Source organism: Ictidomys tridecemlineatus, chromosome 6 (genome assembly GCF_052094955.1).
Source record: "Ictidomys tridecemlineatus isolate mIctTri1 chromosome 6, mIctTri1.hap1, whole genome shotgun sequence".
NCBI classification, from domain to species: domain Eukaryota; kingdom Metazoa; phylum Chordata; class Mammalia; order Rodentia; family Sciuridae; genus Ictidomys; species Ictidomys tridecemlineatus.
The window spans coordinates 10,808,042-10,821,010 of record NC_135482.1 but is presented as its reverse complement, the minus strand read 5'-3'; the positions used below and the strand labels follow the sequence as shown (position 1 = coordinate 10,821,010).

Genomic DNA, 12,969 nt, shown 5'->3' with positions numbered 1-12,969 from the left:
AGGATGGCCGTGGGCCTGAGCCTCGGCAGCTCCGTGTTAAAGCTGCAGTGTGAAACTGCAGTCTCCCCAGGCCCACCCACGGGGCCCCCCAGTGTGGCCCTCGGCACAAACACGTCACTTCTGCCCACCCTGACAAGCTCAGAGTGAAGCCCCCGGCATGTCGCCTCGTCCCGTAAGAAGAGCAAGAAGCAAGAAAATCAGGGTGGGACCACCAGACCAGAGGCTTTAACCTCAGGACAAATGACGTCACTGAGAAATCCAGTAGTGGCTCATGGGGACGAAAGGGGGGTCAGAAACCCCAAAATTTAGTATAAATGGTGGAGCCAGTGAGCAGACGCTCAGCGCCGACACGGGTGCCCTCACCTGAGAGCCTGCTGAGGACCTGGGCCCCAGCTCTTCTCATCTGCCTGTCCTCTGCGCTGTCCTCACCTCCTGACCCTGTGAGAGCCGCCACTTCTCCCTGCGACCCTGTCCTCCACCAGCTGGCCGCCAGCTCCGCCCCAGGAGAAGCCCGCCTCGGCTCCGCCCTGATCTCCCTGGGCGGAGTGAGTGGGCACCTGCTGGACCTAGAGCCCAGGCTTGAGACTTTAGACCTGGCACTTGAGCTTAGCGCGCAGAGGGAGTGTCTGTCACGAGCCTGTCAGGAGCAAGTGTGGGAATTTGCTGTGGATTGATTATGAGGTTGCAGTGCCCAGCATTAAGGATTACCATTTTCTTGATTCAGAACCTATCGAGTGGAGCTGTATGGAGTGATCTGGGTGAATAAAGCATTGAGAAGGGCTGAAGCGTGTGGACATTCTTTATTTCTGCCCCCCGACTGCCATTTTCCCATCCCGACAGAGTGGCCTTTAAGGTGTGTAGCGGAGAGACGAGAAGGCCCGGAAGCAGAAATCTCAGATGCTCGCTCAAGCCATCCCTCAGCCTCAGCCTCTGTCCCTGGTCCGCTGGCCTGTGGGAGGGTCCCTGGGCACTGCCCAGACCCTGTTTTAAATGTGGTCAGAGGAGTTACTGGGATTGGACATGTCCCAAGCCTCACAAGCCTCTGGGCCCTTGTCCTAGATGCCCTCAGGAGGGACACTGGGCCTTTGACTGTCCCTGAGCCCACAGTGGCCCCTGGCCATCCGGCCCTTCTGGTTCCCCTCTCTGACTCTCAGGACTGGCACAGAGGACACCCGACCACTCCCTTCACTCCGTGGGAACCGGGGTGACTCTGCGTACTCCAGGTGGCCTGTCCCCTTCCTCCTGGACACCTGGCTACAGACTCAGTCCTCGGGAGATCTGGGGACCTGCCGCTGGTTCTGTGACCTCTATTGTGGGGTGGAGGGCAAACCTCACCAGCCCTTGCAGACACCTGGCCTTCTTGGTGCCTTTGACTGTCTAGTGTCACCCACTCCTTTTTGGTCATTCCACAGTGCCCTGTCCCCTATGGGAAGGGACATCCTCACAAAGTTGGGGGCTACGCTTTCCTTCTCCCCTCATATAGGCTTCCATCCAGACTCGCCTGCCGCTCCCCTGCTCCTCATCCTGACCCTAGGGCCACCCCCATTCCATCTGCCAGGGCCTCCCCATTGCCCCCTTCCGAGGGGGACCCTACCGTCCGGGATGTTCCAGGTCCTTCCATCGCCCCCCACCACAGCCCACTCACGTGGTCTCAAAGGCCCCTCCCCTTTCTGCCCGGTCACACTACCCGCTCTCCCAACGAGAACTCCTGGGCTTGAGCCTGTCACCCAAGACCCTGGGAAAGGGGTCCCTAGACCCGCTCACCCCCTAAACACCCCCATCTCGGCTCCTTGGGCCTGGTCCAAGACCTGTTCCACCCACTCTGTGGCCGTCCCAATCGTCCTGTGGTGACCGGTCCTGACACCCTCCCCCCACGTTCCTTCCGGGACCTGGTCCTGCTCACACCACCCTGCTCCCCGTCACCCATGAACTCCTCACCCCTGTCACCTGTTGTCCCTGGTGGAAGATCCAGCCTGACTCTCCACCTTTGAACCTGCTCCTCTCCTCCCGCTCCTCAGGACCCTCCACCTCTCACCCGTTCCTCATTGAGACTCTGTCTCCCACACAGGAGGCCCTGCCCCAGGCCACATGCACGTGGCCCACAGACGGCTCCTCCTTCCTTCAGGAGGGACGTCGTGGGGCGGGGGATGCCGTGGCCTCCGACCTCGGCCGTGGAAGCGGCTCCCTCCCCGTCCCACGTCCACTCAGCAGGCTGCAGGGCCGCCCTCATCAGAGCCTTCACTGCGGCCAAGGGAGCCCCGTCCACCTCCACCCGGGCTCTGAACGCGCTGTCCCCACACTTCCCCACTCTGCTGTCTGAGGAGCGAGGATTCCTTTCCTCCAAGGGAACCTCCATTCCTAATGCCCCCCTTTACCTCCCGTCTCCTCAGGCCTCGCGCTCCCCTGCCCCGGGGCTGGAGGACGGCCGCTGAGAACCCCCTCTGCAGGCCACCTCCTTCCTGGCCTCTCCTGGCCACAGGCCTCCGGCCGATCCTGCCCCCGGTCACGAGAGTTACTCAAGGCCAGAGTCAAAGGCTCTGTCACCAAACCGTGGACCAGCGTCTGTCACAGGACCCCCCCACCCTCGGAGTCAGCGTTGCCGGCACCTCCTGACCCTCACCACTGCCCCAGGGACACCCACCCCCATGACAAGGACCCAGACGCCGCCCCTTCCCAGCAGGAAGGAGCTACAGAAGATGGATCTGCGCCTGTCCCTTAAGGGCCCCATAACAAACCAAGGAGGGGATGTGAGGTCCCTGCTCAGCATCCGGACGGCCGTCTGAAGTGACCGCGGACATCTGAAGGAAAAGTCCCGCTCTCCTGCCCGCCAGAGGGCCTTCCTGAGAAGGGCTCCCCCCAGTACCAACCCCCCTAACCTCCCGCATCAGGACCCACCCGGCTCTGATCCTGGGGCTGCCCCTAGAGGCCCGAGCCCCCAGCCCACGGTGCCCCTCTCCGTCTGGGGACAGGTGGCCTCGATCCGTCAGCTCTGACAGAGGAACTCCGCGTGGCTCTGCCTGGTCTCCGTCCTTCCTTTCTCGCTCGCCGTCCCCGGGTCCCACACTTCCCTTTCGATCTTGGGTCCCCAGGGCCTGGCCCACCGCGGGCCCAGGCAAAGGCGGGTTCCAGGAAGGCACCGGTGTGCCGCCGTGAGCGAAGCCTGCGCTCCCCCTTCCCCGGCTCCCTGCGCCCCAGACTCTCCTCCCCTGCCTGTCAGGGTCCCAGCCAGGCCCAGGCGGGCTCCATCCCTCTCCTTCCCAAATCTGGAAGCTTCCTGAGGGCAGAGAGCATGTGGCCTGGTCCCAGTCACGGCCTGGGGTGTGGTATTTGCTTAAAAGCTGTTTGTTCGGATAACGCAGAGTGGACGCAGAGTGGATGCAGAGTGGACGCAGAGTGGGCGCCACTGCAGGGTGGTTTCCAAAACCCCAGCCTCCATCCCCCAGGGTCTCTGAGAGCTAACCCTCTTCCTTCCCCGTTGGCTCCTATTTTCCAGAAAATGGGTCTCGCTGCCCCACGCCAAGGGGAAGATGTATCGCTGAACAGAAAACAAAAATAATCTAAGTCTCCTGCCTGAACCCGTAAGCTCAGGCCCAGGAGCTCCTGGAGGAACACGTGGCCCGAGGGTTTTGCAGGAAATGTGGAGGTTGAAAAGGCTTCTCTGGAACTGTCAGAAGAGAGCCAAAGAGGAAAAGTGCATATGGTCGTGGTTCCCAGGGAAAGAGGCTCTGCCCTGCTCCAATCAGAGGTTCTGGACCCATCTTGATGCGCCCCTGGGCCAGGCTTGGAGATGGAGTGCACAACCCACACAACCCTACAGGGCAGCCCTGCTCATGTTTTTCTACCTGTAGAATTTGGCAAATACTCGCTGAAGGAGGACCAGCGGCTGGGGCTCCCCGCTGCCCTGATTCTGCCCAGCCCTGGTCTGGATGCCAGCGCAGGGCGGCAGGGACGGGCATGTTCACCTTCCGGTCCCTGCACTGACCCCATCCGAGCCGTCAATCAGATGGCTCTACAGAGCATAAAATTGTCCCCCAAGTCTCAGGAGCGAGACCCCCAGCCTCTCCCTCGCTCCTCCAGGGCAGAAGGTGCCCCGAGCCTGCAGCACCAGGAAGCAGGGGCCCCTCTGAGGCTGCCGTCCAGGGCCTGGTGAATGGCTGTGAGGGGCTCCAGGTGTCCACGCCAGCCCTCAGTGGGCCCTGCTCAGTGGCCTGAGCGCTGGCTGGCCTGAGGTTGGGGCCTGTTGAGGCAGACGCTGGAGGGGGACATGAGGTCACCATGCTGGGACCCTCTGGAGAGGGACAGAGCTCAGCCCTGGAGCTGTCCACCGATGACGCCGAGGGCTGGTGGTGTCAGGGTCCTGGGCTCAGGCACTGGCTCAGGGTCCAGCCCCTAGGCCCTGGCCTGTGCCCCGCCCTCGGCCCCACGTCAAGATCCGGTCCCGGCAGGGACACCCCCTCTGCTGCCCGCACCCTGGGGCTGGTGGACGAGGATTTGTCCCCTGGCCTGCGCTTGCGACTTGCTCCCCACGGGTCTGTCTTTTCTCTCTGACCAGAAGGTCAGCGCCTGCCACTGCTGGCCGCCTGGCTGGGCCCCGGGCCAGAGTCCCTGCCGCCGGCCAGGCTGCAGCCTCCCCGCTAGCTCTGCCACTTGCTGGCTGGTGACCTTATCATGTTGCTGAGGCTCTGGCCACAGTGACCATCTCCTCCCTTGTCCCCTCTGCTCTCGCCATTCCCACAGCCCATGCTTGGACGCTGACCCCGCATGGCCAAGGTCACGGCTGCTGGACGCCGGCTCCGGACCCAGCTCCCAGGCTGCGGTCCTCCCTGCAACTCCCCGGGCCCCGCCTGGGCCTGTCCCCCCCAGGGCCTCCCCCCTCAACGTGGCCATCGCAGGGCTCCCTCCCCATGTCCCCCTGGGCGGGTGGGCGCCTCCCTTACTCTGGGACGGACCAAGGCCAGGCACAGACCGAGAGGTTGCAAGTGTTTTATTAAAACCAGGAGGGTCACCCCCTCCCGGAGGCCATGCGTGCCCAGGAACCTGGCCGCCCCCACTGCCCGGGCTCCCCCTCACAAAGGGACATCTGTAGGTGAGGGGTCAGAGACTCCCGGCAGCGGGGGGCCGATGGCTGGCTCTGGGGTTCAGGGGAGGGAGGAGAGGCGGCTGGGGGGCGGGGGAGCTGCGGTGGGATCTGGCCAGAGAGACATGAGGCCACCCAGCCCGGCGGCTGCGGTCAGCAGGCCATGATGGCCGGTTCCCAGGGCGGTGACACTCCTCTGGGGTGCCCACCGGCCGCCTCCTGGCCACCTCCCCTAAGCAAGCGGTCACACCACACACACACACGCTGTACTCGGCCACCACAGCCCTCGGTGCCCACCCTGCCCAGGGGCCCAGGCCGCCTCGGGGCTCAGCCCTGGAACCCCAGCTCCTTGTACTTGGCCGCGATGTCGTTCCGGAACAGCTCCAGCGCCTTGCGCATGGCGCCCTGGGCCGCCTCGTTGAAGTCCCCGGAGTGCTTGCTCTTCAGGACCTCGATGATGGCTTCCGAGATGAACTGTGGGGGGACGAGGGGCGCTGGTCATCGGGTGGCCGGGCCGCTCCCCAGCCCTCGCTGTGCACAGACCAGATCCTGGGTGACCGCCAGGAGTGTCACGGCCACCAGGAGACAGGTGCCACCACCACCGCGTCACAGCGGGGGACACCGAGGCCTGGGGGCGCCAGGAAGGGCGGGTGGAGTTCTGCTCCCCCCGCCACAGGCCAGGGCCGGGCACCTCCATGGCCAGCAGGAAAGGCCGGGCCTCGGCTTCAGACGTCACCAGGTCGCAGCCGTGGAACCCAGGGGCACGACTTCCCGCTGGCCCCGTCCACTTTGGCTCTTGGTGGCCTGCGGTGGCTGTTGCTTTGAGGCCCCAGTTTTCCTTCTTTATCTTTCCTGCTGCTGGGATGGACCCGGGCCTCGTCCGCCCGGCCCCAGGGACCCTGTCCTGGGGGCTAAGATCAGTGCCCCCCACCCCCAGGAGACGGACAGAGGTGCCCGGGGCTGGATGGGGGCCTGTGCTCTCTCCACAGGGAACCAGGGCTTGGTCCCAGCCCCGCCCTTGGCCCAGCACCGAGTGGTGACATTTGACAGGAGACAGCCAAGCGGCCAGACTGAGGTCACCCAGCAGGTGGATGGCAGAGCCCAGCAGGGATCAGGGCCAGAGGGAGGCGGGCCAAGGGCGGCTGGCTCTTCCCCGTCTCAGGGTGAAATGCCAAGGGCAGGGCGGGGAGGGGGGCACACCCAGAGGACACCCTGGGCCAGACACAGGGCCGCTGCTCCCGCCTGGGCACCAGGGAGACAGGGCAAAGTTCACCTTGAGTTTCACAAATTCCAGACAAAGTCGGAGGACAGGGTGCCCGAGATCTGGGGCTGTTTCTCCCTGGTCACCGCCCCCCCCCTCCTTCCCCCCTCCCCCTGGGGCTCAGTCGCCCCCTCCCCCAGCCGCTGGAGGCGGAAATTCCCTGGGGAGAGAGATTAGTGATGACACAGCCCGGCAGGTACCACGGCAGGAACAGGACAAAGTGACACTGGGTGGGGTGCAGATGAAGCAGCTGACTTGCCCCATGGGCCTGGGGACCCCAGGAGGCTGCTTACCCTGAGCCCCCAATTTCCTAATGAGAAGTGTCCCTGCCTGGGGCAGAGACTGCTCTCCGCCTGCCCATCTCTCTCTCCCCTCTCCCCACTATGTTTCCCAGCTCTCCGGGCCGACCGCCATCACTAACTTGTGGCCAATGAGATATCTACAAAAGTGTCAGATGAGACCCCGGAACCCCTTAAACGTCTCAAAAGGGAGTCTTCTCTCTTTCTGTTTCCTGTTTGGAATATGGATAAAGTGGGTGGAGTTCTTGCAGCCATATTGAGCCATGAGGCCCCTTTGAGGAAGGACACCACAGGCTAAAGATGGCAGCGGGGAGGACTGAGCCCGGACCCCTGGCGATGGCACCGCTCACACTGGGTCTGAACTCTCTACCTCTGGATTTTTTTTATCCAAAAGGAAAAGAAGACGCGGAATGCAGTCCCACTCCGAGGGTGTCACTTGTGAGAATTCCACGGTGTGGCCCAGGCGAGTGTCAGCACAGCCTGTCCTGACGGGTGGCTGCCATCAGAGCATGCACCTGTCTGCAGGTGTCCCCAGGCTCCCGTCCCCATGTCCCCTGCTGCACTGGCCATGAAGGCAGAACCAGAGCCCAGCGCCGGCCCTCGGCCCAGCCCAGCTCAGGAGGCCACCCGCGGCTCTGCCCAGGGCTCGGGGCTCTCTCCACCTGAGCGGGCCGCTGCCCCCGACGTGGCACCCAGCTGGCCACCAGCCTGCGTCTGACTGGGCCGCCTCGAGCCAGGCCCAGCTGGACGCGGAGCCCTCGCGGCCCGCCCGCCCGCCCGCCGGCCCTACCTCCAGGTACTTGACGGGGATCTTGTGCTTGGTGGCGTGCGACTGGGCCAGGGGCTTGATCTCGGCCTCGTGCTGCCCCTTCTTCTTGAGGATGCCGCCCAGCGCCGTGAGCACCGTGGTGCCGTGCTTCTTGAGGTCCTCCGAGGCCTTCATCTCGTCCTCCGACTTCAGGTGCTTGAACTTGTCAAACTTGTCCAGGGTCTCAGGGTGCCCCTTAAAGAGACTGTGGACACACGCAGGGCTGGGGTCAGCTGCGGGCATGTGCAGTGGGGCCTGCAGGGGGCCGGACTTGAGTCTAGTCTGACCTGTGCAACCTCAGGCAACTCACTGCACCTCTCTGTGCGTCTGCTTCCTCCTCCAGGGAATGGGAGATGAAGTGGGGTAGAAAGCACAGTGCCACGTGGCACTGCCTCCAGCTCTGCCCGCCCTGCCCAGGGCATTGGAGAGTTAGGGACGGGGCTGGAAGCCCTGGTGGCTGGGTGCCCACTCTGGCCAGGCCCCTGCTGGGCTCCGTGCCTGGGTTTCCCTTCAGGGCCACCAGATCATCCGCCTTCACAGCTGGGGAGAGGGGCCCAGTGGGGTGACGCCACAGCTGCCTCTGGGTGACTCAGAGCCGTCCTCCACCCGCTGGGGACCTCGGGGGTCCCACTGCTGAGCCAACTCCGTGCCCCTGTGGCTCTGCTCCCTGCACCTCCCCGTCCCTCTCCTACCCACCCCAGGGGCCCTGAGCCCCCCCCCCCCTGCTGCAGGACGTGGGGGTGGAGGGGGCCACCCACGCACCACGGGGACCCAGAGCCAGGCTCTCCCGGGCCACACCCGAGATGTGGGGGAGGCCCGGTCTCCGCAGCCCCCTCCTCCGCAGCCCCCTCCCACCTGGGGCCTTCTGCTCCTCCAAGGCCCCTCCTCCGCGGCTTCAGGCCTGGTGGCACCTGGCAACCCCCTGGGGTCACACTCTGGGTTGCAGCCTGAGCCGCCAAGTGGTCCTTGGGAAGCACCCAGTCCCCGAGGTCTCTGTCCCAGGGTCCCGGGGCGGAGCTCTGGGCTCCTCTTCTCCCCCCGAGAATGCCGTCTGGTCTCCTCCCTAGTGAGCTCCCGAGCTTGTGGTCAGCTCCAGCCCCCAGCTCCTCTTCGTAGGGACCGTGTCCCCATTCATCCCGTGGCCGGGCAGCTGGTGACTGTGACCCTGGTCCAGCTCCCGTCCAGCCCCGGCAGCCCGACCTTGCAGCGTGGGGCGTGGTGGCTTCTGCTCTGGGGGGAGCGTCCTGGCCTGGGAGCCCGGCCTCCGGGAAGCTGAGGGCCGCGGAGCGCCCCCCAAGGACAGGCTGTGCGTGGGCTCGGGCTGGGGTCCGGGTGACCCCGCGGGGGGAGTCGGTGGCCAAGTCTGCTTCCCGGGGTGCAGGTGGACCACACCCCACGCACCGCAGGTCCCCACGGGTTCCCATCGTGCTCACCCTCGCGGGGTGGCCCTGGGTGTGTCTTCCGAGGGTGAGCAAATAGCATCTCATTAAAAAGCCCCGGGAGGGAGGGAGGCAGATCCCTTGACAGGTGAGGAGACCCAGGCCCAGGAGGCCCGAGGGGCTGGCTGGGGGTGGTCCCTGTCACACAGACACCGACGTGCGATCTGCATGTGAGCCGGGCACCCCCGTGGGCTCAGAGGTGCACGTCAGTGTCCTCTGGCCAAGCACGCAGCGCTCACGCCACCTGCACCCCACGGGGACCGGGCAGCGCCTCCCCCGGGAGCCTGTGCCCCCAGAGCGCCAGTCTGTCCACAGCCAGGACCAACATCCCTACGTCGCCCGGGACCCTGTCCAGAGCCACAGGCGTCACTGACGGCTTGTCTCTGGCCCATTTCTTCCAAGGGTCCCTGAGCTGCTGACTATTATTATCTGGTGACAATGACCCTTGGATTCCTGGTGACGATGCAAGACTTGGCACCCACAGAGGAGGCTCAAGGTCACTGAAGGAGATTGCTTGGGACAGGAGCCGGCCAAGGAATGGGCGTCCAAGGCAGCAGGGGTCTTGGGTATTTGGAGAGTCCCCCATGTCTAGGGGATAGAATTCCGGAAGCCAGGTTCTGGGATGGCCCTGTGTAGGAGGTCCTGTGTGGCACGGAAGAAGTCACTCAGCCTCTCTGAGCTTTGCCAACAGAGTTGGTCTAGATGATCGTTCAACCTCCAGACGCCTTTCCCTTGCTCCACCCTCCGCTCAGCAGCAGAGACGAAGGAGCCGCGGTTCCCGGGTGGTGCGCGAGGGCAGAGCTCACGGGTCTCCACTAAACCACCCTGGCACCGCGGAGCCTCTGGCCCCTGTCAGCCCCGGGCCCTGCCGCGCGGCTGCCCTGGATCTGCCTGGGGGCAACACCTTGGACAGTTGGCGTCCCCCCCCCAGGAGGCCACCTGCAGGGGCGACCAGGCACCTTCCTCAGTGGCCCAGAGCCCGGCTGGCTGGTCACGTCCTCGGTCCTAGCATCAGCCCCCTCTGCTGGGCCACGGAAACCCTTCATGTTCCACGGGAACAGGAGACCCAGAGGGTGGGCAGGAACCCACCTCCAGCTCGGCAAGACCACGGGGCAAGAGAGCAGGGTCCTAAGAGCAGGGAGGCTGAACTGAAGGTCCTGAACTTCAATCCCAGCCCCCATCTCACTAGCTGTGTGACTTCAGGCAAGTTACTTAACCTCTCTGTTAAACATAGTGATTACAACCTTGACTTCATCAGGTTGTTGTGAGGCCTACATACGATGCACCTCCCACTGGCCTGGCATTCAGTAGGCGCTCTATAAATGTCTGCCGTCTGCCTCCTGCTCATCGTTGTCACTGTTATCATCCCACATTACCGTGTGGCCATGGTCACCAGGTCTACCCTCAGCTGGCCCTGACTGCTTGGCGCTCCCGGGCTGTCCCTGCCCTGTAAGGAGGCAGTCCTGGCCACCAGCACGGCTGAACTACAGAAATGCAAGATGAAGTGAGCAGGAGGGGAGCCGGCGGGTGGCCCTGCGGCACCAGATGGCCCCGGGCTCGGCCCGTGGAGATGAACAGACGAGAGGAGGCCCCGAGGCCGTCCTGTCCGGAGCCCAGGGCTCAGAGTGAGCGGAGGAGGGGCTGGACACTGGCCTCTGAAGGCCCTGGCTCCCGTGAGCGTCCAGCCTGTCGCCAGAAGCCGTGCCCGCTGCTGCTCAGGCCCCGTCCACCTACGGCTCGCCACCAGAGAGGCGTGACCTTGCCAAGGTCAGGGAGCGAGACTAGGGCCCGAGGCCAACGCCCTGGACAGTTGGCGTCCCCCCAGGAGCCCCACCCTGCACCCCAAGCCCCGAGAGGCGGGGGCAGCGGGCCAGGTGCCAGCCCAAGACAGACAGGGCGCCACGCCCGCTGGGGCCAGCCTGGGCGCGGTGTCTGGCCCCTGGCTGCTGGCCGCTGGCCGCTGGCCCCTGGCAGGCCTCTCTGATGCGCCCTGGAAGGGAGGAAAGGTCTCCAGATCACGTAACACCCGAGTCCCCTTCAAGATGTCCAAGTCACTGCTGGGGCCCGGCCACTCTGCCGTCTCCCCCGCGGCTCCCGCCAGCCCTGGGTCCTGAGAGCGGGGCAGAAGACAACCCTCGCTCAACCCCTAGGGAAACACCCAGAGAGGGCCAGGCACTGCTCCAAGGCCACACAGGAACTCGCTGGCTCGGGAGTGGACGAGAGGCGGGGAGCCCTTCAGGTGGGGCCTGCTGCAGCCCAGCAGTGGCTGCCAGTGACAGGGACAGAGACGGGGAGCAGCTTCCTTCCTCCCACCAGGGCTCCCAGATAACCTTGCTGGCTGCGGGGTTGCTCCCCAGCAGGTAGGAGGGGACAGCGAGTCCAAGGGAGGCCAAAGGTCATCTGAGAGGGGAGGAGACTGTCCCCCCAGGGAGGGGAAAAGCGTTTGCTCAGAGAGGTTGGGTATCGTCCCTAAGGTCACACAGCTGCTCTGTAACAGATCCATGTAGGCATCCCAACCGGACCCCCTGGAAGTCAAGCCTCAGCTTTGACATTTCATGGACTTTAATGAGCTTGTGGCTCTGGGGACATCCTTCCCCTCTGGGTCCCCTTAGTAAGTCAAGTGGTGAGACAAGATGGTGCAGGGCCTTGGCTGGCTCTGTGTCTAATTCTAAGATTCCCCCCGATGGGCTCAGGGCCTCCCGGGCTGCTGACCTCGGCCGGGATGGGTGCTTGTCCTCTCCTGAGCCGGGTCCCCGACTCTTGAGGCAGAGAAAACCGCCTCGTCTCCGCAGCCAACTGGTCTACCCAGGGCCGCCTTCACCTTCAGCCAGGTCTGAGCTCTTGGGGGGCAGCGGGGCGGGGTCCCTCCCGGTTACCTGATGAGGACTTGCTGCCCGTGGCCAGCGAGGTCGGTCTCCACCTTCCCCCAGATGTTCAGCACCAGCTGCCATTCCGCGTCGCTGAGCCCCATGGCACTGAGGACAGAAAGAGCAGGTGCTGCGGCCCTGGGTGCTGTGGCCCTGGGTGCTGTGGCCCTGGGTGCTGTGGCCTGGCTCGGGTGGGGGCTGCCGGCCCGATGGGCTTTTATACCCCCTGCTGCCCCTCCTGCCCCCTCCCCTCCGCGGGGTCTAATCTCTGCCTTCTCCTGCCTCACATGGGAGCTATTTTGGGGCAGGTGCCATTGTGGACAGGGCCAGGACAGCTCAGGGCACGGGGAGGGCTGGTGTGGAAAGAGCCAACAGGAAGGGCACAGCCAGGCCCCTGCCAGCGCCGTGACACCTGACACTCCCTCCCGGTCCGTCCCGGCTGGGCACCGGCGCCCACTGGCCCCAGGACCGCCCCGACCCGGGCAGCCTCCTCGGTCATGTCCTGCCCATTTTCCTGGATGCCCCTCGCCCACCAGGACGGGAGGGAGGAGCCTGGTGCTGTGTGTGGCCAGCTCAGGACAGGTCCCCGGCCCCCGGCGGGGCTCCTGGCTTCAGGCCCCGCCCTGCAAAGTGGCTCGGGTCCTCCTCAGGGCGCTTGGCCTCGTGTGCGCAGGTGCTGCCCACGGCCGGCTGCTGCTGCCTCATCCCCAGCCTCTCCCGTGACAGTGGCCGGCTCTCGCAGACCCCACCAGGGACCAGGCCCTTGGAGGGGAAGCTGGTCACACAGCGCTGGTGGCAAAGCTGCCTTGGGAGCCCGGCTGCCAGGCCCCGTTTTGGTCTCGAGGGGCAGGGGCTCCGCTCCGTCCCCTGCGCAGCTCCTGGGCCCCACGTGTTCACTGGGTGGGAGGACAGCTGCTGGCCTGGCCAGAGAGCCCAGCGCAGGGACAGGACTCAGTATGCATCCAGCACCCCCTCCACAGCCACGGGCACCCCTCCACAGCCACCCCTCCACAGCCACGGGCACCCCTCCACAGCCACCCCTCCACAGCCACGGGCACCCCTCCACAGCCACGGGCACCCCTCCACAGCCACGGGCACCCCTCCACAGCCACGGGCACCAGCCACCACCGCCCATTCGTCTCTCTACATGTCACGACCCCTCCTCCTCCTCCTCCCTCCAACCTCCTCCTCCTCCCTCCTCCCTCCTCCTCCTCCCTC

The 12,969-nt window shown here is 65.1% G+C and overlaps 1 protein-coding gene across 6 annotated transcripts in view; it reads right to left on the bottom strand.

Annotated features, from left to right (window-relative positions):
* Positions 1–4,969: 4,969 nt before the first annotated feature.
* Mb (myoglobin) overlaps positions 4,970–12,969 on the bottom strand; it is a 15,375-nt gene continuing 7,375 nt past the window's right edge. For 4 of the 6 annotated variants that reach the window (XM_078052849.1, XM_078052850.1, XM_078052848.1 and 1 more), the window contains exons 2-4: positions 11,761–11,859; positions 7,428–7,650; positions 4,970–5,551 (exon numbers count right to left, since the gene is read on the bottom strand). In XM_078052849.1, coding sequence (XP_077908975.1) covers positions 5,405–5,551; positions 7,428–7,650; positions 11,761–11,855 — 465 coding nt within the window. In that variant the 5' untranslated portion in view covers positions 11,856–11,859 and the 3' untranslated portion in view covers positions 4,970–5,404. Of the gene's footprint in view, positions 5,552–7,427; positions 7,651–7,732; positions 7,859–8,300; positions 8,617–11,760; positions 11,860–12,969 lie in introns of those variants that run through there. The other 2 variants (XM_078052846.1, XM_040278695.2) reach the window with 2 other exon arrangements.